Source organism: Aquila chrysaetos, chromosome 6 (genome assembly GCF_900496995.4).
Source record: "Aquila chrysaetos chrysaetos chromosome 6, bAquChr1.4, whole genome shotgun sequence".
NCBI lineage: Eukaryota > Metazoa > Chordata > Aves > Accipitriformes > Accipitridae > Aquila > Aquila chrysaetos.
In genome coordinates this window covers 42,804,192-42,821,159 of record NC_044009.1, presented here as the reverse complement: position 1 = coordinate 42,821,159, position 16,968 = coordinate 42,804,192, and the positions used below count along the sequence as shown (strand labels likewise).

At 46.0% G+C, this 16,968-nt stretch overlaps 1 protein-coding gene across 6 annotated transcripts in view; it reads left to right on the top strand.

Moving 5' to 3' along the window:
* The window catches only part of SLC12A8 (solute carrier family 12 member 8), a 68,362-nt gene that overhangs the window by 37,994 nt on the left and 13,400 nt on the right, over positions 1–16,968 (top strand). For all 6 annotated transcript variants that reach the window (XM_041124103.1, XM_041124102.1, XM_030017130.2 and 3 more), the window contains 3 exons: positions 5,736–5,849; positions 13,288–13,375; positions 14,875–14,962. In XM_041124103.1, the coding sequence (XP_040980037.1) occupies positions 5,736–5,849; positions 13,288–13,375; positions 14,875–14,962 (290 nt within the window). The remainder of the gene's footprint in view (positions 1–5,735; positions 5,850–13,287; positions 13,376–14,874; positions 14,963–16,968) is intronic.

Genomic DNA, 16,968 nt, shown 5'->3' with positions numbered 1-16,968 from the left:
ACACACTGAGATGGTGAAAAACCTATTGCTCGTGGTGGTTTGGCATCATTAAAGCCAGGCATGCCTGACTTGCCCTTGGCAATGAAGATGCTGTTCTTGTGTGATAGGCTATGGGTCGTAAGTATATTTTTGTGAGTTTGGTGACCACTGGACCATCCATGGGTGAACTTCTTCTGCAGGCAGGGGAAGAATTAGTATTGCAAGGGCTTTTGGAGGGAAAATTTCACTCCTTCCCTGCTGTAGAGCCCTTTGACCTATGTAGAAATTAATTTGGCTTAGGCAACGCAACAGTCATCTGATAGACCACAACTTCTGGGAGTTACCAACCTGACAGGACTTGACTTGCCCACTGGGGAGTTAACAGCTCAAAAGTCCTGGGCTTGTACCTTGCCTTTGGCTAAGAGTTTGGAGGAAGAAAATGCAAGCATGCGGCTAGTGAGGAGTGAAGCTTTATCTTACTGCTGAGGTGTTCGGGTGAGGATGGCAGCTGTGGGACCAGGCTGTGAGGACCGTTCCTATTTTCTCCACACTGATGTGCCCGGGTATCTCCAGCACGTGCATCAGGACCTTGCTCCGGGCATGCACTTGGACTCGTGTCCAAGGGGAACGACTGGATTTTGGAGCTTGCGCCAGAAGGGTTTAGAGATGGAAGAAGAAATGGGAAAGAGAGAGAGGAGATAATTATGCCAAGGATATATAATTACTCCTTGGCTCTCCATGTCTTACATCACACAGGATCCTGAAAATTCTGGGGTCAGACCCGGGAAATGTGCTGCAAGACAAACACTTCCAGCTGTTCCTCTGAAAGCAAATCTCAGCAAGTACTGTCCAGGCTGGAACGTGTGGGCTTACTTATTTAGGAAAAGTAAAAATCTCACCATTTCAAGCCTTCAGCATTCACCTTCATAATTAAAATCTCTAATCACAAGCAGAGTGCAATACGTGACCGTCTTCTGGGAGCTGTTTCTTAAGGTGGTTTTCCATTTTTGCATTATTTAGCCCCTGCCTCGGTGCCAGGGTTTACTTAACCTTAAGCTTGTGAACAGGCTTATTGAATTTGGCCAAGACTTGACTAATCTGTAATGAGCTCCAGGTTGCCTGGAACTTGGCAGCGCCGTCGTCCTCTGTGCCGTTGCATAATGGCCTGACCCCGCGTAACCACGGCTTCGCCTCTCGCCCCTTCTCCAACCTCCTTGAATCCTGCTCCGAAACCCCGGGCTTCATGGAGGGGCCGCCCTGCTAAGGTGTGTCCCAAGCGCCAAAAACCTCCTCGGCTGCTTTTATCCTCTTCTATGGGGTGAGAGGTGGGGGAAAGTGCAAGAAAAGCTCAAATGTGGAAACCAGCCAGGGGCAGAGGGGGGATGCAGCGGTGGCAACCAGGTGAAGGCTGGTGCTTCCTCCCAAGCATCCATGATGGCTGGGGGGGACATGAGAATCCTGGCCATCTTCCTCCTCCTCCTCCTCCTCCTCTGCCTGCATCAGGCTGATGTGCAGCCCCCTGTAGTCCCCCTGTGCTTATGAATGGAAGATGCTCATCCTGGAAGCTCTTCCATTTGAAACTTGCTAGGTGGGGTTTTTTTTTATTATTATATCATTTTAATAAGGGCAACTGGAAGGACTTAATTTGTCAAAAATCATAGGAATAATTCAGATGTTGCTCTAAGTCAATTTTTTTCCCCCATTGTTTATTTACTTCAGCTCAACTGCTTGAGAAACCCATTATTTGCCTGTTCCTTATTGAGAATCTAATGATGAAAATAAATTGTTACCACTCTTTATTGTGCATTTCCCATAAGGCTGACACGGCACAGAGAAAGAACTGGATTCTTTTCCTTCTAGCATGACACTGGGAAGATTGTTTATAGCACTTCAGCCCTCTGCAAGCCAGCCGAGAGCAGGATCATTAGAGGCAGGATTTAGAGGCTGTGGAGTTGCATAAATTAATTGAGAGCAAAATTTGTCAGACAAACATTTTGTAATGAGCGAGGAGGGAGGAATCTGGCTTGGATCTTATGTACCCAGCAGTAAGCTGGAGGAAAAGATCCTCTCACAAAAAAAAAAAAAAATTAATAAAATGATCTTGCCTTGTTTGGAGATCAGAGAGCCAAATATAGACCCTATCGTGTTTCCTTCCCTCCTCCTTCCGAAGCTCATCCTTTTGAAGTGCACTTTCAATGGGATGTGGATAATTGACTCTGTGAACAACCGACCGAGTGCTCTGTTGGTTTAACCGATTGGTCTCAGTTGCTGATTCCTGTTTTGTTTTGGATGATTTTCATCCCAATTGCCCCGTCAGCTACAATTAGTCCCATTAATATGACAGCTGAAGGGTCACAGATGACTCGCTCCGGTCGCAGGCATGAGGGCAGCCAGGAGGTGCTCACAGTGTGTTGTTCTCAGCTCCGCCGTCGTGTGCCGATAGCTTGCTTGAATTGACGGCGATTGCAAATCCTGGTGTAAAACCGATCAAACGGGACGTGAGATTTGCTTCACGGGAGGGTGATTGACTGAGAAATGAGATTGCAATAGCAAGTAACATTTGGATGAACTTTTCTTTAATGAGACAAGAAAGCTTCTGGTTCTGTATAAAGGGGAAACGTGGAATGGCCGGGCTTCCTCTTGCCCGCCAGCGCCGCGAGGAAAGGAAGCAGAAGTGGGATGGAGTGGTAGGCGCATCCTGTGGCTCTTTCAACAAATCCATGGCTGTCATTTTCTGTGGTTCCAGTGACATCTGCCATGGTTTTGGGCTTTGTCTCTTCCACCCAGGATTTACGCTTAAGGGAATAAAATAGGAAAGGGAAGAGCTGATGAATGGATGGAGCACGAGAGATCGTTTGGCTTCTTAAGATTAATAGGAATCAGATGCACGCAGCTGCAGGTCAGATGTCGGACTCATGGGTCTCATGGTCTCTCTTTGGCCATGGTATGGCCAAAACGGTATCACAGAAAATGTAGTCTGGTTGTATACTTGATCTTTTGGATGAGAAAGGAGACATAAGGGACCCAAAGTACCTGGATCAGCCTATCGTTGAATAGCCCCAAAACCCAGTTGGAAGACCCCGGTTGGAGATGGTTCACTTGCAAAGCAGGACGCTGTGCCTGGTGAGGTTCTGCAAGGGTCTGGTTTTGGTTTGGTGTTATTTGGTATTTTCCTTAACTGCTTGGATGATGGAAAAAAGGATATGCAGATTCAATTTGCAGATGACCCCCAGCTAGCAAGGGCTCGCAGCAGCCTGGCTGAGAGGGTCAGACTTCCAGATGACTTTGCACAAGCTGGGGAGGTGGTGTGAAACGGATGATTTGCGGTTTAATGAAGACAAACATAAAGTTTTACAGCCTGGCAGAAGCTGTCAGCTGCACCAGTGCAGGATGGGGACTGTTTCCAGTAGGTGAAAGGATGCTATTAAAATATGCAAATAGCTTATGGATCAGGCAAGAAATAGCATCATGAACTTCAAACACGGTGATTTTGGTTAGACAGTAGGGGAAACCTAAATGATAAAGACAGGAAAATATGAGAGTAAACCATCAAGAGAGGCTAGAGTCCACTTTACAGGAGATTTTTAAGAAGTGGTGGGGCAAACTTTGGTCAAGAGTGACATAGATAAATTTGATGCTGCTGCTGAAAAGCACAAGTTGGAGAAAGTCTGCAGATCAACTTGGAGCGAGATGAATATTTTGCCCACTCCTTTTGTTTTACTAATGAAACATTAACATTTCTGTGAGGAGCACATACTTAGTGAAAAATCCCTTGGCCAGGGACCAAAATTTTCCTCGAGCAGTTTGGTGGGAACTTTGCAGCCAGCCCATGTCCATGCCGTTGGGGACACGAATTCCAGTTGAAGGAACTCAGGTCTGGTCTCGCAGGAACGTATAGGCTACACAAATCTCCCCCTTTTTTCCTCCAGAAGCTGCACTTTCTGCAGACATCTGTGAGGTCCAGAGGTCAGTGTGTTGCGCTGAGCTTATTCCCTTTAAATCTTGTCTGGGACTTGTTCCTAGTGAAGATAGCTGGTGCTTTTAAAAAGCCTAGCAGCAGGAGACCTCTTCTATCAGTGTGTTTCCATCCATGTTTGGGCAACACAATGAATGCAGATGTAGTAGGAAACTTTTGATTATCTATAGGATTTTTCTGTGGCAACTTCAAAGCTCTGTGGTTAGTTATATTCTGAGACTTTAAATGGATATGTCTTGCGTTCAGAGCTCTGATTTGATTTTCCGGTTTAATCTATTGTCCAAACATCATTAATGTTGTCTTTGAGGCATGGGACAGCTTTGATGGAGTCTTTTTTTAATTTCTGGCCATCACCCTGTGCAGCCATAAACAACATCCTGCCTGCTAATGAGAAAATTTAAGTTATTGCAGTCACATGTCTTGTGGAAATAGATCGTAGTGGCAGGAGAAAAAAAGGAACCGACTTTGCTCACCTCCCACCCCCAGCTGGCACGAGCATTTGGATTCCTGACAGGGAGGAGAAGTTTCCACAGATTAAGATACTCCATTAAAAAGCAGTGTTGCCTGTTGAAAATGAAATTATTAATTTCATAGATGTATCATTAATTCCTTAACCTGCTTTCATGATTTATCTTTTCTACTTATAACCATCTAAAACCTTTCCTAATTAATGTCCTGCTGGCACGTCGGCTGTCGGGCTCAACTATTCCTAACAAATCCAGGTTTGTGGAAGAATTTGACCTGTCCTTCCAGTGTGAAGTGAGGGAGCAGGATCCTCCATTACATACCCAGTAAACCAGTTGCATGACATTGATATCCTACCCATTGCTTTCCCCTCTCTCCCATCTTCTGTAAAACTTTTTGTTTGGAAAGTAAAACTTGCGTGTGTATGACCTTGGAAAGACTTGGCAGAAGTCGGTGTGGGGAGCGGGGCACAGCCCAGGGTCTCAGCATTTGCTCCTTGTCGCACCGTGATAAACATCTGCAGAAGATTTGGGAGGGGGCGGCTGGGTGTGATGCACAGCCCTGGTTCAGAGATGATAACGCAGCAACGGGAGAGCAATGGCATCAGGAGGGTAAGTGCACAATGCGGCAGGGGGCAGTTTTAGAGCACCTTATTCCTTCTCCACTGGGAAATCCATCTTGTAGGGGAGAGCCCACCCTGCAACAAACTGGCTTTATTGGCTCTGGGCTCATTGGCAACCAGTGTATAAACTGGGTGTGTCGGTAGCAGCTTCACAGCATGGGCACATCTCAGGTCTTGTCTGTGCAGGAGCTTGACTGGCAGAAACACAGAACTGGGATACGGTGTGAGATCTTGCTCAGGGATGCGGTTGTCTTATGGCAGCATAATTTTGCTCTATTTGGAAAGATTAAAGTGGCATGGATAAATAAGTATAAATATTAGCAGATCCCTGCAGCCAGCTTTCCTCCATGGACAGGTTTTACAGGAAGACGTCCTGCTTGCTCGCAGACAGGACTCAATACGATCCATGTTCTGGCTTGGCGAGAGCCGCCCAGCCTGGTGGTGCCTCTCGACGTGCTGACCTGCACCGCTGCACCTTTCTCTGGCATTAGCACCCTTGTAACCACACTGACCTCTTCTCTGCCTTCTCCCCCCACTGAATAAGTTGACATTCATCCTTTCAAACGATCTCTGGAAACAGCCGCTGCTGTCACACGTGTTTAGAGGACGGGTGGTGGCCGAGAGCAGGCTGGAGGGTCTCCTGCAGTCCCTGTGGTTCCTAAAGTTCTCCTCTTGCCCTCCATGTCTTTGCAGAGCACGGCTTCGTCGGCTACTCCGAAGAGCTTATGTTCAACAACACACTGCCGGACTACAGCCAGGGGGAGTCCTTCTTCACTGTTTTTGGAGTGTTTTTCCCAGCTGCCACAGGTACAGTTAAGTTTTATCCTCCCCTTCTTTCCCACCACAGTCACATCTCGGAGATGAGCAGAAGCAAGGTAAGTTCCTCTGGGCTGTGAGGTGAGGCGAGCGGGACCGTACTTGGCCGTAGCAGACTCATATGGTCGATTCAAAACGTTCAGGCTTTCCTCCAGCATCTCAAATTTTGCACACTCCTGTCCTGTTCACTTGAATGTGCTCTTCTGTCTCTCTGTGGTCAGAAACTGCTGGTCAACTCTATGGGTTGATGTGGTGGTGTAAATCCCCCCCTGCCAAGGACAAGGCTCAGGCACTGATCTTGGCCAGTGCTGTCAGGCCACAAGGTATCAAGCCTTTTTAAAAGCGCTGACCATGATTTATCTTATTAGATAAGCCTTACGACTTGATTGCACTGGGAGGGTGGGAAGAGCACAGGCGGGCTTTCCCTCCATCCTTGCCACGGGTGGGTGGCCAAGCTGCACCAATGCCATTGCTCATGATGCTGACCCACCGCTCTCTTCACCGTGTCACAGGTGCATCTTTGCGTGTCAGCAGAGTTCACATTTATGAGCTTCATTGGATGCTTTCATATTATTCATTCCCTTAAATTACTGGGAAGATCCATGTCCCCTTTCCAAAGCTGGCAGTCTCCAGTGGGAATGAAATAACTATCAGCTGGAATTACAATACCTTTTGTTGATGCTGGGTTTTTTAAGCTATAAAAAGTACCGATTATAAGCAGTTTCCATAGCGATGAATCCTTGGCTTACAGAATGAATTTTCAGAGGATTAGCTCTAAGCAACTCGCTGGAAGTTGTTTGCAGAATTGCTGTGGTACAGGGAGACAAACTAAAGGGTTTTGTGAAACAGATGGGACTGGAGGAATGGTCTGGTAGCAGAAGTCACTTTGTCAGGTGCACCTAGTGCAGGACTTCAAATTTTCCTTTGAAATCCTCTCTCCCAGCTTATCAGGCTAGCTGTTGCCTCCATGTAGACTTCCTCCTGGAAAACTCACCTGCCTGAACTGTTGGCACCATGGAGAAGTTGGCTTCTGCCCTCTTTTTTGTCATTTCTGGCTGGTCCAAGTGAGTCCCCCAGCTAAAGAAAGAGACCTTCCTTGTGAGCCCTGCCTCTGATGCAGGAAAGCAGTTTTTTCCAGCTCCCTGGCTGTAGAAGAAGGAATAGTTATGAGAAAGCTGTGCAGAAAATTACCGTGATTAACCATATTAAATGGTTCTTCATCACTGCTAGTGCTTGGCTGCTAGGAATAATGCCAAAGCTAATAGATACAATTTATTTAAAGCCCTGGCAGCCTGTTGCTTTGTTAGTTAGCAGTAGTAATACCAGTAGTAATGTTAAACATTCTCTGAAAATACAGTTTGGGATGATGTATAATTACTTTGGTTGCTGCACAGCTTTTTCGTGCGTTCTTTTTAATTGCTTGGTTATTTACAGGATTTGAATTATTCCTTCGGAGTAGCGGTGCCAGTGGTACCGTACAACATTGCTATTGCTCCTATTATTGCTGTTTGTAGCACTGCAGAGTTCAGGAGCCTCATAAAACGTAGGGCTGCGCTCGGTGCTTTACATGGAAGAACTTGTTATCTGATTAAGAAATTTTTAGGGTGGGAGTCAAGACTTCTCTGCTGCAGATCACAAACGGGGAGCCCAGTGCAACTTCAGAAGTGCTGGGAACGAAGCTCACATCTCCTAGGACTGGGGCGATGAGTGAGAGCTGGTTCCCCCGCGTCCTGCCTGACCCACGCTGGCTTAGCTCGCCTCCTCCCCCACGATGGGGCTGTGATGCTAGGGCTGCAGAGGGGACCCCGGCTTTCTTGGGGTCCCACGTGCTGGAGCAGAGCCGCTTCCCACCACATTGCGGGCGCTGAACTGGACGCAGCCCGAGCCCGCCAGTGGGGGACAGGCGGTCCGCGAGATCGGAGGTGACATTTCAGGGATGGGTTTGGCAGCGGCGTTAATAGCGGGCTGGAGAGATGCGATAGGACTGCCAGCACCTCTGAGGCAGGGCAGGCAGCGTGATGCAGATTGCGAGCGAGCGAGCGGCAGCGTCGGTCCCCAGCACCTCCGCGTGAAAAGGAGCGGCAGGGACACGTGAACATCACTCCCAGGCTGTCACCTCCAGCCTGTGCTCCTGCCCAGCACCATCCCCAAGCGGTACCCACCTCTGCTGGAACCCCCGCAGTGACCCGGCCACAGCACTGGAAGCAAAATCCTTTGCGTTAAGATGCAACAGAAATTCAGGGAGAGTTCAGTGAAACAATATGTTGTTTAGTTTTCAGGGGTTACTTCGAGCCAGTTTGAAACATTTCTTTGACCCAAAGCAATGTTCTGTTTATCTTTAATTATTAAATCTTTTTAATTTTTAGCATATGCTAGTTTACAATCTAAGATGCTCTTTTGATAACGAAGTTTCTTAAAAAAGTGTTTAGGAAATTGTGAAACAAGATGTTTGGTCCTTTCTGAGATGAAATGTTCCTCTTTGAAGTGAAACTATTTTGATCTCTTCAGGATAAGCTCTTTCCTCTCTCTCTTAAATGGTTATCTGAATTCAACTGGTTTTAGTTTGGTCTCTGGGATGTACTGAAAAGTGGTTTTAGGTTGCCCATTTCCACCAGAAATAGCAGTGAAACGGAAACTTCAGAAATACAGGCTGGCAGCTGTAAAAGCAAAGAGGGGCAGCCACTCTGGGGAAGGGGAGCAGGACCTGTGGGGAGACCCTTGCCGGGACCGAATGGGCAGAAGGAGCAGCTGGGTGTGTGCTTCGGCTGGAGGGGATGATTGTCCCAGCCTTCTGTAGACTGGTAGCGACATGCTGCCTCCTACGAGCATCCTCCTTGGATTGTTTTGCTCCAGGTCGGGTTGTTTTCTTTGTTTCTCTGTATTTTATTGGTACGAGTCCAGCAACGTGAATGAAGTTATCCCGGTTTTATGGTTGAGCAGTGGTAAGCAGAGGCTGGTCCGTTTGCTTCCTGGGTAATAGCTGTTTAAAGCATTTCAGCTGGATGTGCGGTGCAGCTGGCTTTATTCCCCCAAGTTTGTCATTTAATAATAGAGAAGTAGATGAGTGATCCAAAACATACATCTAGAGCTGGCCTAAATGGGAGTGCATGGGCATGGAAGAGTCAGATTTGCCGGCTTCAGTCAAAAAGACTAACGTACTTGCTATGGAAGCTGTGAACATACCCCTATAGAGATTCTGTGCATTACCCAGATGTTTTTCTGTGTGTTTGTAAATACCTTCTTAATGGACGTTTTGCTGCCGCGCTGTGATATGCAAACACCCAGCTACCAATCTAACCAGGGCTTTGCACGGGGAAGAAGTCTTGGGAACTGCCTGCCCATGTTCAGCTCCCAGCAGCAGCCACGCAACTGTCAATGCATTTTTAAAATGAAGTTAAACATCATTTCTGTTGTGCAGAGAATGTTTTTCTTCTTCTACTAAATCCCCGAGGTTTTCTGTCTAATGAAAGAAGTGTGTTGTCATGTGATACAAGAAAGTAAAACGACGTTTGAAGTGGCGTTAGTGGAAAATATCATTGTACTGAAACCAGTTTTGAAATAAACCGTACTTGGCACTTGCAAAATGACAGCAAATAGATTTAGAACTTTTGGGCTAAGTTATCAGATGATGTAAACTGGCACAACTCCATTGAAGTCTATGGAGAGGTGCCAGCTTACATCAGTGGAGAATTTGTCCCTTTTAAAAAATTAGCTACAATTCTTATCTAAGATTTTCCATTCTTCATCTCTTGGGTGAAGGAAAAAAAACCCTTTTATATTTTATAGTAAATTCACTGGAAAATGCAATGGGTGTTTGCAAGCGCTCATATCTACAGTTATAAGCCATAGCTGGTGGAGTTAGAAGCCAGAGCTGGTGGAGCTGATGGTTGTGTCTAATGTACAATGTAGGTGGTCCCCTCATGCACATATCCACCACCTGGATGATGCCCAGGACAGGATTATGCTGGGAATAGCAGCAATGTACAGACTGTCTCAGCCATAATTTCCTGGCTGAGTTGACCGTGTTTTCATGCTTCCTTGTCCAGAAGCTTTGTCATTATCTGCTGCTCTCTGAGATAATAGCCAGTGTGGAAAATCCAGCCTGCTATCTCGTTGAAACAGAGAGGTGGATAATTTTCTCCGTGGACAATCTGCAGATATGATTGCTTGAGTTCAGAAGGGATTGGCCATTTCCCTAGGGACGGGTCTGTGCCTGGAGGAAGGAAAGTCCCAACTTCTCTACTTCTCTATTGTTGAATTTTATATGCAAGTGTAGGGTTTTTCTTCTGTTGAGTAGCTAGAGTCTCTGGAAAGGCTGTTTGTGGCTACTCACAAGTCAGACCAGTTCTCTGGCAGGGGGTGACTGAGGCTATGGATGGTGGAGATTGTTTAGTGTTTTTTTTTTAAATTAATCAGTTTGTCCTTTCATTGAAAGGTGGGGTCGTTAGTTTGCTGCTCGCAGAAGACCTTCTCAGTACTGCTCTTTGGCAGCTGTTATCCTGTCTGGAAAATTACTTCTTGGGTCATGGTGGAGAGGTGGCTTTGGCATTGTCCATACGTCTGTACTACCAGATTGTCCCTACTTCTGTAGTAGCCAGGTCAGAGGCATAGTTGCAGCACGGAGGAGGTGGCTTTGGCCTGAGGGGCTGAGAATAAATGTGTTGGTTCCCTCTGTGGCGGCCTTGGTCTTTGGCAGTGGAAACCATGAGACTCCAGTGACCTCCTGGGGGTCCTGACAGAAGCTAATGGTGTGCACTGGCCTGGGTCTGACCCCGAGTCGCTGCTGGGCAGGAGGTCAATCATCAGTCTCAAGATCCCGTTTATGTGGGCTCTGGCAGGTCATCTCCTGGCTGCTCCCGAATATGCGTGGGTCTGTGGGAGGGAGGCAATGAGGCGGCCTAGGCTGTGCTGTCATCGCTGTGCCGATGACTCGCACGTCTTCAACTTTTTTCATATTCAGTCCAGAAAATGCCATTTTGGTGTTTCCCCAGTGCTTTGCTGAGGCAGGAGTTTGGATGAGGAAGAGGTGAGTCAAGCTCAAGCTGGAAGATTTAGAGGTCGTGCCAGATGTTTGGGAAACTTGGCCAAGAGGCACACGAGATTAACAGCTGTCCTTCTGACAATAGTTTGCTCCCTTTGGAAGAAAAATTCAGAATATTCTCAGCTTTCTCCTTTGCCCCTGAATTGCAAAGTAGCGTGTCACCGAGGAGTGCTTCAGAGAGACTTCATTTAACATGATGTTTGTGACCATTTCCGTGGACTTCTGCCTTCTTAACTTTTCTCACCTCCAGCTAAGCCCATTGTATAGCTGTTTAAAAGGAGCAGTGCTTGAACAGCACTTGGAAGCTTTTTCTGGGGAAAAGCATACCAGTTGACGGGCTTTTAGCAGTGCTATTCAGAAGTACGTCCACACAATAGTCTTCCAGGAGAAAATTAAGAGCTCATTTTGATTTGTAATGTTTTCAGTGTGGTGTCAAGGATTCAAATCTGGTCTGAATCTGGAAGACAGCTCTTCCAGGAGCTGAGGAATGCCAGGAGCCCGTAGGGACCAGCTCCTGGGGCTCTGGCTTTGTGGTGGAGAAGAGGACAGAAAGAGATGGCTGCTGAGTGGAATGATCGAGAGGAAAAAAAACAATGATCAAGGAAAAATATTAATAATAAATAAAGCCCTAGATGCTTAGCCGATGCGTTTGGCAACATGCGAGTGCCTTGTGCTTATTAATGTGTTATCCTCACGGCAGCACAGCAAGGATAGGAAGTGTTACGACCCCCCATCGAGCAGACGGGGAGATGGAGCTACGAAAACGCACAGCAAAGCCTGGGACAGAGCAGGGAGATGAGCCCCTGTTCCTCTATTAGCAACCCAACCGTTGCTCACTGTTGGCAGTCCTCTGGTGGCCGTGCGAGGTCTGTAGGGAAGGCATCCATCTGGCTGAGCTGCGTTTGTCCCTTTTACCCTGGGATTTGTCCCACGGCTCCTGTCTACCCTTCGTCTTGGGAGAAAACCCTCCCAAGCAGCAATCAATGTTTGAGCTTTAAAATGCAATGGGTTGTCACTGATTTAGAGCTGTAGTCACTCAGATTTGCGGCCTGACTTCGCCATTCTTGTGCCCTCTGAAAATGAGGAATGACTGCTGGACTTGGCAGCCGAGTGGCAGACTGACGCACGGTCGGTCCCCTGCTGCCGGGGCTGGCAGATGCTGCGAGCGCCGTGGCATTGGCATCCTCCTTCTCATTGTTGTTCCGTGGTGATCTCACCCCGGCTCCTGGGGACCGTCCCACGGGCGCTGCTGGCTGGCACCTGGCCCGCGTGTCCTTATGAAGATGTTAGTCTGACATCCGAGGGGTGGGACAGTGATGGGCAGAAGTTAGTGTCTTAAAGAGGCTCTTCTGTCCTGCCTTCAAATTGTCCAAATTTGCATCAGGATTCTAAATCACAGATTTTTTAATTTTTTTTTTTTATTTATAGCAGATATCTGAAGTCTTCTAGGAAAAGTTGTGGGATAACGTGACGAGAGAAGTTGTGTTTTCTTGCCAAATCTGCTGTGACTTCTCCTTCAACTGTGGGCAAAGCCTCTTGACCAGTTTGTGCCTTGGGTTCCTAGCCTCAACGTGGACACTGTAATCCTTTGCTCCATCCCGTTTCCCTTTCTTGTGTCTTTAGATGGTAATTTTTTAGGCAAAGGAGTGTCCCTGATTGTACAATACCCTGTACTCTGGCCTAAAATAACAGTTCAGTACTTTATTCTTAGTCCTACCACGTGTTTTCTACGTGATGCTGGGACAATCACTTGCCCTCTCAGTGCTTCTGTTTCCCTATCTGCAAAGTAGAGATAATGCCTACTTCCAAAGCAGATCCCCTGGCTGGAAGGTGCCACCTACGTGCTGAGCACTGTTATTCCCTCTGCTAAATGCGCATGTGATCATCATTAAACACGGACGGGACAGGCCGTTTTGTAACGGCAGTTGTCCCCCATGAATGCAGGGACCTGTAATGGATCTGGTGGGGGGGGGGTAGTACCACCTGCTGAATGCACTGCCGTGATGAACAGTAGCATTTTTCTTTTCGACAATTGGACAGCACTGTCTTCTGCGAGGTTTGCATTAAGATAAGATGGGTTTTGTTCAGATTTCTGCTTTTTTTTTGTTTGTTTTTTTCCTTCTCCCCCAGCATTGTTCAAGCTGAACAAAGGGTTCTTTGTAGATATGTTAGTGGTTGCTTGCTTCTATTAAAGACAGGAACAGTTTCTTACTAAGCAATCGATGGGAGCCAGTATTCGTGTGTGTGGAAGTGCAATGAAGTGATACAATTACTGTTCTGAAGCAATCAATGAACTGATTGATTAAATTATATTACATATTATAATATGTATTATATATGCTATAACGTAGATTAACTCTAAATTGCATTTATGTCTACAAAATACAGGTGTGATGGCTGGGTTCAATATGAGCGGAGATCTCCAGAAGCCTGCTACCAACATCCCCCTGGGGTCTTTGGCCGCTATTGGCACCTCGTAAGTCATAGATTGGGGAAAATTTACTCTTTGGAGACTGCCTTGGATGTGACCAATCCGTTTCATATTCCCATCAACCTTTTATTACTCAGCCATCTGGAAAATTAAAGTCTGGCTCACATTCAAATTATCCTTCATTACCACCACCTACTCTGGGTGGGTTAGAGAAGAGGTTCATCAATGCAGATGTAATCAGTCCTTCTTCCGCCGGATGGGATGTGTGTTGGTGCTGGAGCGGTTGTGCTGCTGCAGCCTGGCTGTCCCAGAGTGGGATGCAAGGTTCTCAAAGGCTTGGGGTGCATGATTTTGTCATATATTGCTGTTGATTTCAACGTGCTTTCTTTTTCTATATAAATAGAAAACATAAAAAATACAAAATATAAAAAATATGTAATTTTTATTATTGGGAAAATGGGTCCAAGACAAGTGAGGTGACCTACTGCTGCAAGGCCAGGGGAATGCAGGAGCCCTGCATCCCGGAGCAGTGCTCTCCCCTGGGAAATGCTGCTTTCCAGGAGTAAAATACTGTTACGTATTAAAAAAGACCTTCCGCAGGTTTTCCTGCCTGCTTTCATTACCACATAAATTGCTTTTGAAATTATTAATTTTAATTGCATACCAAGGTTCAGACAGAAAGCAAGGATCTTCAGAATTTAGAGGGATTCCTGCTGAAATTGGTGCTTGTTTTAAGTGAGGTGATTCCACAGGACACAGAAGTATCACTGATGGATGGGCTGTGGTCACTCATATCTCTGCTGTCTGGGCTTTGCAGACAGACTAGCTTATCCCTCCACCTGAGTACTGGAAAGGCCAGAGACACCAGAGGAGGATCGTGACTGAGGTTGCAGAGCAGGCTGGCTGTGGTGTTTAATGTTACTGCCAAATGAGGGGACCTGTGTACCTGCAGAATCACAGAATCATAGAATAGTTTGGGTTGGAAGGAACCTTTAAAAGTCACCTAGTCCAACCCCCTCTGCAATGAGCGGGGACATCTTCAACTAGATCAGGTTGCTCAGAGCCCTGTCCAACCTGACCTTGACTGTTTCCAGGGATGGGACATCTACCACCTCTCTGGGCAACCTGTTCCAGTGTTTCACCATCCTCATTGTAAAAAGTTTCTTCCTTATACCTAGTCTGAATCTACCCTCTTTTTGTTTAAAACCATTACCCCTTGTCCTGTCACTACAGGCCATACTAAAAAGTCTGTCTCCAGGACTGGGTTATTCCCCCCATGCACACACCAAGAGTGCAGGTAGCCTCCCCTCAGGGGTACCGTACCGTCACGCTGCAGCTCTCCCTGGTACATTGTAGTGGGTAAGTAACGTGGACTGGTGTTAAATTTAGTCCCGAGGCTAAATCATGCAGGAACAGCCCATGCAGAGTGATTGAAGACCCAGCTTGTGGGTACTTGACCATCTCCTGGCTCTGCTAATAGGGAGAATTGTCAATGGTCTTGTCTTCCTGGATAAAAAAAACCAGTTTATTTTTATTGTTTGCAGGTGGTTTCTGTACATGGTCTTTGTTTTTTTGCTGGGAGCCATTTGTACCCGTCAGTCACTCCGCTATGACTTCATGATAGCAGAGAAGGTAACTTGTTCAAATAACCCAGCGTGGTTTTATATAATGGTGCTTTCGGGTTGTCATCTGCCTTACTGAATGCTTGAACTTTTCCAAAAGCCTAAGGAATTTGGGTACCCATCCCTCATTGAAATTCAGGGGGATTTCCCCATTGCAAATCCCAGCGTACAATTGGTTTGAATAGCTTTGCATTCACCAGCATATCCAGTAATGCTGAATCTTGGCATAATCACCCAGCAATAGCTTTAAGAGCTAAAATATGCTAATGTGGTCTAATGATAAATGCTGTATTTTGTTCAATGTATCCATTCTCGTTGGTGAAAGCTTAGACCAAATTGAAATCTCTAAAGAACCCCACTGCTTATCTTTACTAAGTCAAGCGAAGCTTACATTTCCATATCTAGCAGGCTGTAATTGCAGGGCGAGCAATAGGATTATTAAACTCAAGACATTCCACATGGGTGTATATACACGAGGGAGGTTTGTAGTGTTACAGGCAATGAACCTTATCACTGCAGGCCTTTAAAAAGAGAGCAAAAGATTTTGGTGCGTGCCATTGTCTTACTTTAAATGGGATATGGAAGGGCTAATTTTCTGTTGTTCAGCATTATGCAGAATCATGGGTTCACCATATATGACACTATTTCTTGTGATTAATTTAAAATTGAGATGTTTGCCATTTATTTGCCTTGTAACATTGTTTGAATCTAAAATATCAACTTGAAACCCTGGCTTTGTTTTCCTTCTAAGTAATTGTAGCTGTAGACTTCCTCCAGCCCCCCAAATAAACTCCAAATTATTGGTGGGGCTCCTGCCACTTCCTGCTAAGGTAAAAAATCATCTTTGTTTCGGGATGAAAAGAATGAGCCTACCTTCTTTAAGGCAACGTCTTTGTGTGTCATTGACTTAGTGGGTGAAAAGTACAGTAACTAAAAGAATTAGCTTTAACTGAATCAGCTGAAGAGAAAGAGATCATTAAAGCTGTGTTTTAACTTCAGAACCCTTGGGGGGGGGGGGGGAGGGGAATGAAAAATCTCCCAGTAAAGAATATGAAGATATTTAATAATGTTAAATATAAACAAACGAACAAACAACCCCCCCCAAAAGCAAATTCAGTTTTCTTTTCCCTACTATGGAACAAAAGAGTGGTGCAATCCCAATATTCATGTTGCTTCTTTGAGTTATTACAAGCTGCTTTAGATTTTAATGACTTTGTTTGGAGAGATGGAGGGGGGAGAGATCATTACACATCCAAACTCTCCCTTTCTGTCACTCACAGGTGACTGACTGCTTGGCTGCTTTTCTCCCTTGCAATACTTGTTTGGCTTTTTAAATGTAAAAATGAGGCGCAGTAATTTCACTTCTAATGAGCTCAAAGTGCCAATTTCTTAGACAGTATTCACACTCTCTGTGCTCAAAACCCCCAGCAAACCCTTTCATCAGCCTCATTGAAAAGGACTCTTCCCCTCTAACCCTGAGTTGAATGTCAAGTAGTACATTTAAATGCAAGGATTTTTGGCAGCTAAAATAATATACGATGTCTGGCACAACTGATTGCTTCTTCCAAGTATTTCTCAGAGCAGGGCAGGATTAGAGGAGAGGGAAGGGAAGGTTCCCCATCGAGTGTCTGTCCATTGGTCTAATGGAAGTGAATATCTGCTCATCTTTCTCTCAAGTTTCTTCTGTCCCACGAGATAAAATTTACAAGGCCAAGTGGATTTTCATGGAGAGAAGAAACGTTGTGGTAGGAGGTTTGTACGGTTCTGGACCATGACATTAATTTTACATGCCTTCCCCAAACAGCAAGCATTTTATGGCTTTTTACCCAATCTCCTTTCTGCTGCATGTGGATTTCATAGATGAGGAAAAGGCAGATGTAACTTGAACCATCTTTAGCCATGTAAATTTTTGTAATTCCTTCTAATAAAGCATGTGCCACCTGACGTCAACAGGGGCAGAAGCTGGGAGGACCCGTGTTCTTTTAGACCTCGTTTTCCACAAGAGGAGGGGTGAGA